The sequence below is a fragment of the Lathamus discolor genome, chromosome 7 (genome assembly GCF_037157495.1).
Source record: "Lathamus discolor isolate bLatDis1 chromosome 7, bLatDis1.hap1, whole genome shotgun sequence".
Lineage (NCBI taxonomy): Eukaryota > Metazoa > Chordata > Aves > Psittaciformes > Psittacidae > Lathamus > Lathamus discolor.
In genome coordinates this window covers 3,056,402-3,070,336 of record NC_088890.1, presented here as the reverse complement: position 1 = coordinate 3,070,336, position 13,935 = coordinate 3,056,402, and the positions used below count along the sequence as shown (strand labels likewise).

General features: G+C 44.2%; 1 protein-coding gene across 3 annotated transcripts in view; it reads right to left on the bottom strand.

Annotated features, from left to right (window-relative positions):
- Positions 1-13,935, bottom strand: part of SETD5 (SET domain containing 5) — a 63,696-nt gene that overhangs the window by 6,781 nt on the left and 42,980 nt on the right. For 2 of the 3 annotated variants that reach the window (XM_065687594.1, XM_065687593.1), the window contains exons 13-20: positions 13,292-13,600; positions 12,113-12,433; positions 11,184-11,426; positions 7,705-7,834; positions 6,253-6,506; positions 5,440-5,496; positions 3,523-3,990; positions 1,901-2,178 (exon numbers count right to left, since the gene is read on the bottom strand). In XM_065687594.1, coding sequence (XP_065543666.1) covers positions 1,901-2,178; positions 3,523-3,990; positions 5,440-5,496; positions 6,253-6,506; positions 7,705-7,834; positions 11,184-11,426; positions 12,113-12,433; positions 13,292-13,600 — 2,060 coding nt within the window. Of the gene's footprint in view, positions 1-94; positions 196-1,900; positions 2,179-3,522; positions 3,991-5,439; positions 5,497-6,252; positions 6,507-7,704; positions 7,835-11,183; positions 11,427-12,112; positions 12,434-13,291; positions 13,601-13,935 lie in introns of all 3 variants that reach the window. The other variant, XR_010614383.1, reaches the window with a different exon arrangement.

Below are 13,935 nucleotides of genomic sequence, written 5' to 3'. Positions count from 1 at the left end.
GACATTAAAATTCACCCCTCACTGAAGCAGAAGGGAGAAGACACCAGAGTTCACACCTCATGGAGGTGAATAGGGTGAGGGGGTGAATTCACACCTTCGTTGCTGCTATTGTTTTGCTGGAGACAGTGTTCTGCAAGGCTGGGTTTACTGGGCAGCAGCACATCTGTTTACATTGTGATGGCTGTATCTTGGCAACTGAAAGAGACAGAAACTTAATTTTTTTTAATTGAAAGCTACTGGCAATTATTGTAGAATTCAGCAAAAATCGGGACAATTCAAAAAAAGTAAGGCACGTATTTTTAGTTCCCACCCTTTCCTTCTGTCCCTGATATTATCCTATTGTGAATGTCTGGGAATGTATCTGGAATGCAGGCACTTAAAGATGCAACTGGGTCACAACTTTAACTCTGTTACATGCAGTTCCTAATATAGCTTTTTAAGTAGAAGGTGACTGTACGTTTGCTAGCCTTGCCCATTAAAACACAGAAGAATAAGGACTTGAAAGGCAGCAAAACTGCTTCATCCCATTTCAAAACATCGCAGCATGGCTCCAACTTTACATCCAGTGTCCTGTAACAATACAATCTTTATTCCCACACAATACTTACTCCCGAAACCATGTGAGAAACTGAAGCCAGAGCACCTGCTGATTAGCAACAGACGAAGCTTGGAATATAAAACATGGTACTAGAGCAAGGCTGCCACACCAACACCTCACCCTGAGCTATTATTTTTTCCCATTCAAGGTTTTTCTTTCACCTTTTTACAGGCAGAAAAAAGTGGCACAGGAAGAGAAGGACATGGGTTATCAATGCTTGCACAGGATAAAACTTGATTATAAAATAATGATTATAAGCCAATCATCAAGCTCAGCTGTGGCAAATCCCAACATCTGGCAGAAGGTCATTTGGTAGACAGAGTGCTGACAAATTATTCCTATTAATCTCTGCTTGAAGAGTGATAAAGAAGTGAAAGAAACAGATCTCATTGCTCCTGCAAATCCACCCAAACGAATGTTTCTCAAGCACTTTTAACACAGACATCCTCCTCCTCACTGCCTTCAACATTGCTATGCATCTCCTTCCCTTGCCACCCCCCACCATTACATGAGCAGTGGCACGGCTGCTGCCTATGTGGAGATCAGCATTAAGAAAGTTCTGCCTTTTAGCCTGTGGTGTGCAGGAACAGAACTTGAATACAAAGCAGCAGAGCCAGTGTACTACATCAGTCAGCAGAACATCTTAACCATCACTGCAGTGACACTATAGAATGAAACACTGCATTCCAGTGCTGCAGTACTTCATTTTTTGGACCAGACATTATTACTGGGTTCAAAAGGTTTTGAAGACCAGCCTTTCCCCTTATCAAACCTTCTCATGGTAACATGATAAAGGTGTGTTTCCCATGCCTTTAGCAAGCCACTGACTGCAGTCTGTTAACTGCTCTTCAAGCTGTATGTGCAAGGCATTAGGAAAGCTGGAGTTGTTTCACTGTCCCTGCTTCTCACATGTCAAGTTGCAGAGGGCTCTGTTAGCTTTCCTTCTGAGTAGGAGCTGATTTAGTATCACTCAGGTTCAAGAAGACCAGACCTGGATTAAATTCTCATTGCAAGAATAAGACCTTCAAACCTGAGACTTTCAAAGGAAAAGTGGTGGAAGAGTCAACTCTTTATCTTTGTATCTTTCAAAGAGAGTCTTTGATATCTAAACCAAGAAGTAAAGGGCAGGCTGAGAAGGCTGCTTGTATCTTTCACAGTTGCTTAGCAATTACGAAAGAGAACAATGCCAAGAGACCCGACTGAATCCATTCACATGCAGACATTGTTATGGACATGCCCCATACAGAGTTTGGTCCTCCTCTGTGGAGCAACCTCAGGCTTGCTTGGAAGGATAACACTCACCACCTACTGCTGATGTTCTCCTGGGATTTGCTGAGTGATGATGAGGAACTAGCCCCCCTCGAGTCTGGTGGGCTGATGTCCTCTACATGAGGCAGGGAGGGATGAGAAGGGGAGAAGCCACTGTGTGGGGAGGATGGGGTTCGTACTGCGGAGCTGTTGCCATCTGTGTCAGTCACAGAGCTGTTGCTGCCCTGTCGGGTGGGAGTCCCTGTACATCGCATGGAATCACCTCCCTCCTTGGCTTCTTGTTTCCGCTTGCGGTACTCTAATAGAGACACCTTGGAGAGAAAAATGCAGCCATGAGTCTGGGAATGCAATGGACTGGGAGAGGGCAAGGAACAAGCCCAAACCCCATTTTAAAAACCTTTTTCTCTGGGTTTGCAGATAAAACTTTAAAAGGTTTGTTGGGATTATAAAATCTTCCTGAATCAGCTTTTACTGGTGTGCCTGGGAAGTGGTACAGACCTGGACCACTCACCGACTGCCACGCACACCCACATTGTACCAGCATATGACCAATACTTCAGAAGAAGTATCCAGCTAGTCTGCTTCTCTAACAACCTGGGATTTCACATTACTTCAGTACATGCTTGTATATTCAACCATCAAGCCTCTATATCCTCCTCCTCTCAACACCATTCTTCGAGCGGGTTCCTGCTGTGGTGGTATTGCAAACTGCCAGTACTAACCCCTAAAAAACAACCTACTTATAGTAAATGTTGACTGTAGGTTGTGCAAAACACTCTCAGCTTTGTCAAAGACACAACCCCAAAGGTCCCAGATAACACAATCTCCTAACACAGGGACAGCAGAGCCAAAAATATATATGTATATACAGATGAGCACTTACCTTTCAGGTTGCCTTCCCCATAAGAGTTACTATGAGGCACAGAGACATAAAGGACTTAAAGAAGGCAGCTCTGCTATAGAATTTATCAACTATGACTCAATGACTGCACAAAAGGCTTTACAATACTAAAATGTCGAAGACATTCAACATATGAAGGTTTTAAGTATAACTTGGAACAAAATCAAAACCCTCCAGAAATGGAATAGAAATAAGACATTCCATTCAGCTGGACACTCATACAAGTGATCTGAGTTAGAAACCAATACACATTTGTTTTCTTTAAACAATACTCATGTAGTTTTACTTTTAAAGAGCTAAAATTTCAGTAACAACCTGCATCTACTTTTCTTGCCATGTTACTGTTTCCATAGCAATGTCCTAATATGTTCTAATAAACAGCCTATGTTTTCTTTTCAAATATTAGACCCAGTAAGAACTCTTTCCATCCTGGTAAATAACACCTCCACCAGCTAGTACGGCTGCACTGTTATTCCTCTGGGTCTCGTCTCAGTTAAACAACTCCTAGAAGAGGTATTTTCATTGTGAACTTTTTCTTTCACCTCTCACATCAAAATCCTGCCTAAAGGGCAGCTCACTCTCTTAACAACGTTTAGATTGTTTTCATCCAGGCACTGGCTGCTTGGATTACTTGCCCAGACTATATTTTAGTTGTATTCTGCTCTCTTTGTTCTCCCTGTAAGTCTTTCCATGGTGCTTACTGTTCCCACTCAGGTTCCTACAACCTAAGACTTCCTTTTACAGGAATACTTGCCTTCTTCCTTTGTGGAGGATTCTGAGGAGCAGATCTGACACCTTCACAAGCCCTCTCGCTGCAGGGTGACATGGATCCATGCACTGTCTCTTTTAGCAGCCCTGACTCGTGTCTGCTGAAATACCCTTCAGCAGGAGAGCTGCAGCATCCTGCTTCCGAATTCACTGGCTTCCTCTCCCCCAAAGGAGGAGATCCCTGCAACAACCCATCCACACGTGGCATAGCGTTCAATGGGGAGAAGGCATACATTAAATTAAACTCTGTCCGAAAAGCCTGATCAGAGCTTCGTAGCAGCATCTGTGCTTCCCCACTTTTCCCTGGGAAGTTCATCTCTGAAGTAGAGTTTATGGAGGGTTGTGGAGCCACATCAGAGGATCCAAAGTTGAGCAGCAACGGCCGTTCTGGGCAGGTGTTTGCACTGGAATCCACGTACCCACCCTTCAAATCCAAGTCGGATCGGACGCAGAGCTGGAAAATCCGAGAGGGATACAGGAGGGGGTGGGAAGTCAGCGAAAGGGTCAGGCAAGGGTAGGGAGAGAAAATTAAGTCAGAAAGCGCTCTGTACAATGCTTGCTTACTGCTTCTCAGTTCCTTTTGGATCCCCTCTTTGGTCCTTTCCTGCACTATTTCACTCATTCTACAAGAAGTGACTGAAACTAAGAATCAGTTTAGCTATCCAGCGCAAGGTAGGCTTTTTCCTTCAGCAGTTCTACTGCAGCAAGAGAATAAGGGTCAGCACTATGCCTGAGCAGTCAATGAAGAGAAAAAAGCATTTTCACAATGGCCTCATATGTCCCAAAGTTGATGGCAATGCAGAGTACTAACTGGGTTCATTCTGGGGAGAAAACAGAAAGATCTGCTGTCCATTTGTTGTTCTATTAGCCAATTCCTGGCTGTCCCAAGTCAGCCACTATTAACTTCCTAACAATAAAATGACCAGGATATCCAAGCCATTTGTTTTCACTTATTGTGAGCTTTGGAAATCTCTAACAATAGTACATTCATTTAATTTATACTGCATTTCTACATGCTACATTCTCTAACAAAACCATAATGGCATCATCTTTGTGCTATCACAGTTTCCGGAGCACTAGGCACTGATACAACAGTATCTCCATTTATCTGCCTGAAGTGCCAAAAACCCTCCAGGGCAACTGCATAATCATCTCCTTCACCGTGTTAATATGTCAGGATCTCAGACAATGAGCATAACTGACAAGATTTCAACCTCTTTGCAGGACTACAGTGCTTAGGGAAAAACACAGCAGCACTAGGCACCAGCTCTGCCCTACTGCTGCTGCTGAGAACGCTTCCTCTGCTACATTGGAGATGAGCACATACTTTCTGCAATGAAACAGGCTCTGAATACTTCACCTCATGTTTTACAACAGGCCAACAGGTAAACAAAATCCTACTTTCTGGCATCACCTCAACGTTTGAAAGTCTGCAAGTGAACAGGTGATAAATCCAGGCTGAAGGGAGCAGGTCAGGTGCACCACAGTGTCCTCCTAACTCAAAACTAGTCGTGAATGCTTTCCCTTTCCTCCCTCCATAGGCATTTTGCTGCCACTGAGTAAATATCACACAGCACTTATCTGCTGGGCTGGGGCTGAAGTTGATGATGGCAATTCCAGGGTCGTGAGACCTGGCCTTCACCTCAGTAGCTGAGACATACCAAGACCTCACACTGCCTGCTTCCCATCAGTGCCAAGTGAATAATAAATTCCAGTCTTCAATTTGTTTGCTCTTTTGTGATAACCCTGAAAACTCTCCTCAGCCTTATTGTGACTAATGCTCCACCCTTATTCCCACTCACTTCCACACTCCTCACCTCTCCCCTCCCACCATTGCCTCAATACACACATAAGCACACACACACTCTGGCCTCAAACGTAATCAAGACAGTGTGATAACTACCTCGGGTGACATGGACTCAGGCCTGTGCGCAGGGGAATTCTCAGGGGAGGAGACGTTCTAGAGAAGAGAAAAGCATTTTGTTATTCATCTACTTAAGTCAAGAAGCAAAATAAACCAATGGAAAAATAAGCACAGAGGTTAGCAATAGCTATTCTAAATGGAGTATCCCGGGAAACAGCCTGGGATGACAACTCCATCCGTTAAATAGCTTCTAAAGCTTCCTGGAAGCACAGAGACAGGACTGGGCTACTGTGCTTCATGCCATAACTTAGCACCCAAAACAGAACACAAATGTTAAGAAAAGCATCTTATTCTTTCTATTTCTCATGATGTCAGATAAGTGTTTGCACCATGAAGTATAGAGAAAGCCATTTACAACAGCCTGAGAACAAGGCAGAAAGCTTGGGTTTCCCCAAAAGGTGAAACATCTCCAAAACACTATAGAGTGAACTTCCACAGACATTCTACTAGCCACATTGGCACAGAGATCTGGACTGGGGAAGATGACTAAAGAACACTGAAAAGTCTGCAAAACTTGGGAGCTACTGTGCAGAAGTGGAGAAGAGAATGATATCAGTGTTATAATGGTAGCTACAAAGTGAAGGGAGGCTGGGCTGCAGCAAGGTTTGACCAGAGCAGGAGTTCTGGCCAGAAATGGAGTAGAGGAGAAAGGCAGCAGTGCTTGAGAGATGCTGTGATGCTGCTCAGCAACATAACCGCATTGTCAGAAAGGAAGGTGTCTGTAGTGCTACCTCTGCTGCAAATACCCCAGTTCCATACTTTTTAGCACTCCCAGTCCCTGGTCAGATTTACCTCGAACTGTAGTGGAGTATTGCAGCGACTAGCAGCCAGAGAAGGAATTGGTGAGAACATGACGCCATAACCATTGCGACTCTCCTCCTCTCCCGGCAGTGATGAGCTGGGTGTAGCCAGCTGTGGGCTCGCCGAGCCAGGAACTGAAGGGATGGGAGGTGGAGGGGTGACGGGAGACAGCGGCCTCAGCAACTTCTTCACATTCTGCTCCATCAAGTAGCGAGACTTCCATTTCTTCAGGGGACTCAGCAAGTCTGAAAAACAGACTGAGCTGAGGACAGGGCTCAACCATTAACCTTCACCATTAACCACGTGCAAACCACACGCCATCTCCTGCCCCCTATTCCCAACCCAAATGGAGCCCATGAGTCTCCAATGTGACTATGAAAGGTTCCTCAAAATGAAGTACCTCTGAAGTACTTCCATACCAATCCTGAGACATGTCTAGGTACAATAACGGAACAATACATAATCAGGAACATACAGTGAACAAGCAAAGGAAGTATCTCAAGCAGAAGCAAGCACAAGAGGGAGATAGGAAGACAGGAAGGGATAGAAAGAGGAAAGGGGTCAGAGGACATGTCACTGTCACTGCTACAACCACAGGCAGCTCAGTTATTACCTGAACCTAACAGTTGCCTATAAGCTACATCAATACAGCCCAAACACTTTTCACTCCCACAAAGGATTAATGCCTTTCCCTTAGGCCTACCCATAGTCAAAATAATATCTGTTTTGATGCTCAGTTTGAAGAAAAAAATAAAAGTATTCAGTAAATGCTGCAGTTCAGTTGTTTCTTCTTCAGGTCTTGCTCAGGGACGTGCATCTATTGGTTCTGGCATTCTGTCCAGTTCCTATTCATCTAACTTTTCAGTAATCAATTCTGTATTTTCTGCATGATGTCTAGCTTCCTGTCTCTGTTGTCCTTGGAAAACTGATCCCTGACTGGGCAGATCTTCACCCTCTTTCTCTGTAGAAAGATTCAGACACAATATTTAACCATTCTGCTGCTTTACTCACAGATTTTAGCTCCTCCATCTTTGAGACTTAATAATTTGCTCATTACCTACATGCCTGTGAGACTTTGCTATATCTTCCTATAGTCAGTAGATGTTTATTCGTCCATCTAACAGCACCCTGCTGAAAAGAGATGATATTGTACTCTTTTTTGGTTTTTACCTCTATTGGACTAAGCATCACACAGCACTGAGGTCGATAAAGCAAGATAAAGTGATTATCTTTCCATAGAATACTGAGAAGCTTCACACACAGTCAAGCTAGAATGGGTCTGCAGAAAACTGAATAAAGGGCAAAGCATCATTCTCACCTGTATAGAGCTGTGCCATCGAGCAGGAGTACACACTAAGATCACATCCTGCACAGCTGCTTTTGTTATTCATCAGCTTCCCCAGTTTCACTCAAGGGCCCACACTACTGGTGCTGAGCACTTACCTGCGTCATCTTTGCAGATGCTCGAAGAACTGCTGCTCTCGTTACTTTGGTATAGACATTGGGTTCTGTTCTCTTGTGGAGCTGGTGAGGTCTGAGTCATCCCCTCTTCCAGAGCTTGTTTGATCCAGCGCTGAAACAGAACGAGACTGCATAAACGTGCAAACCCTCTAGTACTTTCTATGTTGTTTTGCAGGATGTATTCAAACTCCTACACCTCAGTGCAGCAGGCAGACTGCTCAGAACGCTGCTGTTACCTCCTTCAGGTGTGCTCAGACAGGAATCTGTTAGAACACAGCAGTTAGCACAGAGCCTACCACCTACTGTGATGGGGCTGACTGTGCGCTCATGATGTGTTCTGGGCATCATCAGTCTTCAGCAATAACACAAAGATAAATAGAGAGTAAATTATAAATAGATAAAATGCAAAACTCAGGCAGCTAAAAACTATAACAAGGAATCTTAATTAAAAGAAAAAGGAGTTAAATATGATGAACTATCTTAAAACCCTGATTTTTGCAATAAAAGCTGTTTCCTGCCCAGGAGCACACACACATTGTCCCCCTGCTCCACTAAGGCATATTAGAGCTTAACACAGACTCTGCTGTAACAATTCCAGCAGAGAAATGGCTGAGTTTAATCACATAACAATTCTTCCAGGACCGTGCTTGCTGCCAGAGACAAAAAGCAAAGAAAAAACTGTGATAAAATGTAAGCAGCAGTTTCCAAGGGGGGTAAACCAAGAAGAGAATAATAAAGGCAAATCTTTTCCTCAGCTGCTAATAAAAGAGATGAAAGTCACAGTGGTCTTCTGAATACAGACAATAAGGAATGTTTAACATCTCATGCAAGTGAGCATGAATTGAAGTCTCGGCAAATCTGCCCTGGATCTTGATACAAACCAATTCCTGATGGCAGGCAGGAAACCTTTGCTTGCTTTACTATAAAAAATAACAACCACAATGTAAGGGAGAACACCCAGGTGATTCAGTAAAATGACAGCAAATTGCTGAAGAAAAGCAAACAGTGATTTGCACTCGTGTTGTTGGAGTCACTTTACCAGCCTCTTCTCCCAGAGAGGTTTATAATCATAAGTCACCTTTCAGACATCCACAGTTCTTCTGCACACCAGCAATACGCATCCCATTTTTGATACACGTACATGACTTATGATTCCTCAAAACATCAGAAACTCAGTGGCCACAATCATCCAATGAAAAACTTGGAAGGTGTGAATGAAGAGCAGGTGACAGAACCTATTTTGACGGTTTCCACTACTGTACAGCAGATGCTTCTTCTCTGATCAAATACAACTCAGTGGGTTCCACTGTGGCCACCAGGAAAAGCGAGAAGTGCCAGCCAGTCTGGAGCACTGCTACCTCAGATGGGGATCTGATCTGACAGCCAAGTCACTGTACACTGTGTGACTAATGTGAGCAGGTTATACAGTTCAGTTTCCTTGTGAGGTTCAGACATTGGCAGCTTCTGGATGCAAACTGAGATCATCAGCTGAGGGGTTTTGGCACAGTCCTCAATAGTTTAAGGAAGAGGCCTGCTGACAATCCAAGAAAATATATGATCTATTCAACAGCCTTTATAAATCAACCTTCTTGACTGAGCAGGCAAGACAAAGACCAGGTCTTGAGAGAGCAAAGTCATCAAGTTCTGTGCCATTTCTAGACCTCAGCTGGCTGAGAGGGGGGTCTTCCCTGCGAGAGCTTTCTAAACATTCCTGAATGTGAGCAGAGACTTTTTCTACATTTCCAGACTGTCAGTGATGAAACCACTGAATGCTACCAAGTATTCTCCATGAAAAAACCTCGGGAACTCCTACAAAAGTGGATGAAACCACTTGAACAGTTATGGATCATTTCCCTTCAAAAGGTAGAAATCTAACAAATTACTTTCTGCAACGTCTGTTCTGGAGAAAATTAAGGGCTAGAAAACTAATGGGTTGTTCTAACAAATGTAGTAAATCATAAACTGAACAGGAATCTACATCACCCTGTCAAAGAAAACTCAGTCATCATCCTGGGATGGACAAAATGGGTGTAGGCTACAAGACGCAGAGCAACTCTGCTCTGAAAACGTCCCAGCTTCAACACAACATCCTGTTTTGGACATTTGGCTTCAGGAAAGATGTAGATTAAATGGAAGTCATCCAGAGTGAGACTAGGCCATTCCCTCTCCAGCAGTGAGAATTATTGCATGACTAGAAAATAGCCAACTGAAGCAACAGATTGGAAGACTTGCTCTGTGACAACAGTTGCCACTGACTTGTGAGCTTGCTGCTGGCTGGTTGTACAGCAAACACAGCAGACATGCGACTCAGAATAGCTCTGACAGGTTTGCTCTCAATGCTTCTCTCTGCCCTGAGGCTCAAAGACACTGTTATGGTTCAAAAAAAGCAGCTCAAACCTTGAAGTTCTCAGATTAAAGATGCATGGGGAGATTGTGCAGACACATAGAAACAAACACGGCTTTGTTCATATGAGTATATATGAATCAAAATGTGAGTACTTCATATGAGTATATACGATCAAGAGCTTGACCTGTGAAGGAAATACCCAAGAGAGACCTTGGCTTCTTTTTGTAGGTGCCTGTTAGGGCACAACAACAAATTGGCTGAAGGTGGAAACAATAAAGTCCAAAGCTTCTCCCTGGAAAAACTCCCTCAAAGAAAGACAAAGAAACCAGGCCATGGTACCTGGCTGTGAAAGCTACCAAGGGTGGAAGATCAGAAAGGATTTCTATAACATCGTTCTCAAGCAATCACACAGAAACTGGAAGAGCCAGTGAGCAAAGCTGACAGGCAATAGGCAAGATGGATTCTGATAGAAACCTGACTGAGCAAACTAACTAGGACTACTGTTTCCCTGTGATGGGTAACTGCTAGCATGGCCACATACCATCTCTGGGGAATGAAGTCCTCAGCTGGGCTTGTTTCAGGCTTCCTGCACAGCCACAAGTATCTGTTGTAGATAGTCTATGATCCCAAATAAAGAGTTGTGGGCTTGCTCTTGCAAACAGGCAAGACTAAACAACAAAGGCTCTCCAAAGACAATGGATCTTGACTGAGGCAATGTATTCCTGAGGTCTTTTGCAACACTGTCTTATCCCCACAATGCCAACCATGCTCTGACTGTGAAAGTGGTAACATAAAACATTCTAAAGGCAATGACTAAAACTCTTGAATCACATATACTGGATAATAAACAGCCACTGCAGATTTGAAAGTACATGTTTCTAAGAGGAGAGTCACGGAACAGTTGTTCTGCCTGGTAAAAGGCCAGGATGAAGACTGAACCCTGGCTAGGAGGGCATCAGCAGCCATAGCCTGGAGACTGCATAGACACACCAGGTAAGGCCAGCTCAGCAGGAACACATGGAAATAGGCCCAAAGAAGACAATGACTTTACAGCGAAGCTAGTAAGAGCTTGCTGACTACAGAGCTCCTGACGGGGAGACCTGAGCAAACATACCTTTTTACAGGAGCTGTAAATTCCATCCAACAGAAAGGGCCTTCGCCGTCTCTCGGGGTTGAAAGGTGAACCAAAACGAATGTAGTGTTTAGGTGTGGTACAAATCAGCGGGGAGTGGACAAGACCTGGCAACATATTCAGGGTAGTTGCCAAAACTGTTGGGTCTGTAGTAATGCGCAGAGGACATTCAATAGGGCACTCCTGCTTCTCTGCCTTGTCATTCAGCCATTCCGTAACGAGATACTGAAGGAGAAAACACACATGTCAATGCAACTAGAACAGGTGAAGAAAGGCAATATGGCACAAAGACATATGGGGAAGCAGTGCTCTGGTCAGCCTGTGTGCTAAAACCTCACTCCATCCTCAACAGGAAGGAACACAGCCAGGATGTCCTGAGTCAAACCCAATTTTCATCTATTGCAGGCACAACAGGCAATCCAGTTTCACACAAGTAGCTTCTTAATTTTATGCTCTATTCATCTTATTTGAAGGTTCTTCCAAAACTTGATCACCTTGTTCAACTGCAGTATCAACTGTATCGTATTTGTATATCAAAAGTATCAACTGCAAGCCTAAATGTATGACTGGCTAATGGCCACTAATGGCCAGTATGTGGCAGTTGGCACTAGCTTCTTTGCTGTACCCAGAAGTGAGACCTGTTCGATTGCACCTGCTGGTGTCTAAGGTCTGTACAGATTTGCCATAAAGATTAACTAATTTCTTTGTCTGATCTTTGTGTGTACTGGGATGAGCAGAGACTCTGAATCATGATGAGGTCTCTTATCCACTACAGAACAAATACCACGGTAAAAAATAAAGTCGCATAATTTCAACTATTCTGAAGAACTGTTTCCCTTGAGCCAACTTTTCCCCAAAGGCCACATAAAACCTTTTTTTCCCCTCCAGTTTCAGCACCCAATCATATTTACCTTTTTAGTTTTGGGGTACTTTACTGCAGCTCGATTAGACTGAGATCCTGCAGCCAGGGTAGCAGCTGGGTCAGATCCTGTTAACTGTCTGCCTTCTCCTGGACCTTCTACATTGCTGACATCTGCTGTGGTTACCAAGCTGGCAGTGCTTCCTTCCTCTGGAGCAGCCTGTGTGAGTTCAGCTTGCTGGGAACTGGCTTGTTTCTGCCTCCTCAGTCTCTGTGCTGAACTGGTCCGGTATCGAGAGAAGCGGCTTTTTGGTCGAGGCCTGGAGGGTTTTGGTGGAGCTGGCTTAGCAACTGCTTTTTCAGGGACAGCATCCTACAATATAAAGTGTCATTAGTCCAGGCACCTCTGTGTGTATTCTTTTTCTCTGCATACAGCATCAAGGACTGAGATCTATTGAATGACACCACCTGACTCTCAAGATCTGGTTAGACTGTTACTGGCTCCTAAGATGGGCTTTGAGGACCCTTCTAAAACACTGGCACATTATCCTTGTCTGCTGTGTTCTTAAGGGGGGACAACAAGGACATTGGTCTTAGGGAAGAAAGCAGCAGTATGAAACTTGCCACTTGTCTCAAGGCAACTGGTCTTATTCCTGATCTGAGCTGATATGAATCATTCCAGCTAAGTGTCTGGGCCCTGCCATATAATGAGAACACATGCATCCAAAGCAGACCGGGCTGAAAAAACAAAGAAAAGGCAAAGAATTCCTCAATCACTGCAGTTACTCATCCAACTTAAGCTCACACCAGTACATAAGGGGCCCAATTGGTAAAGGAGCTGGGCTTGTTCAGCCCTGAGAAAATTCAGGGGAACCTAAGAGCAGTGTTCCTACATCCAGACTGAAGCCATCAAGAACATGCAGTGGTACATCCGTGTACATACACTGAAATGAGAGGTTCAGACTGGATACAAGGCAAAATTGTTTCACCATGAGAACAGTCATGAATTGGAAGAGGTTTCCCAGAGGGACTGTGAGGTCTCTCCTTAGAGGTATTCAAGCCAAGGCTGGTTAAACCCTGGCCAACCTGGGCTGACCGCAGAGCTGATCCTGCCTGATGCAGAATGGATTAGAGACCCCATGAAGCTCCTCCCATTCTGAATGATCTTATGATCAGATCTGCTGCATCTGAGCTTGCTACAAGCTATTAAACCATCCTATCTTCATCTTACCATTACTTGTGAAGACCGTCGTGTGTTCACCCCGGTACTGCTGTTACTGTTAGAAACATTTGGAGGAGCAGGAGCAGGAGCAGCAGCAGGAGCAGCAGCAGCAGCAGCAGCACTAGCACTCTGTGCTGAACTTCCATCCTCAGTTTCAGGAGTCTCTGTTTTCATTTCCTCCAACTCAGGAGCTTCAGAACTGATGGTGATTTCAGCATCAGTGCTGTTACGGTCTGAGGGTTGCTCTCGTCTCCTCTTTCTCTTTTCCAAGTTTTCAAACATGTGCATGATGGCTTCTACCTTCCTGTCTTCCCGGGACTAGAACACAAGAGTAAATTTATGTCAGCACTGCAAATCATGCACATAAAGAGGAGGAGGCAAGAACAGATATGGGATGCAGCACAGGAAGGAGAACAACTGCCAAATAGCAATGACAAGAGCCAGAAAGGGGACAGAAAGAAGCAGCTCTTTCCAGATATTTGCATTTTCCAATGCAGCAAATTTCCCAGAACAACAAAATAATCATGTGTTCATAGAGTAACTAGAAGAACTAGACCTTGTTCTTCAATAGGACCACTTAGATACTACTGAGTTAAGTTTATAAAACAGCCGCAAGGAAATTCATGACTTTGAAGAACAAAAAACCATAAGAA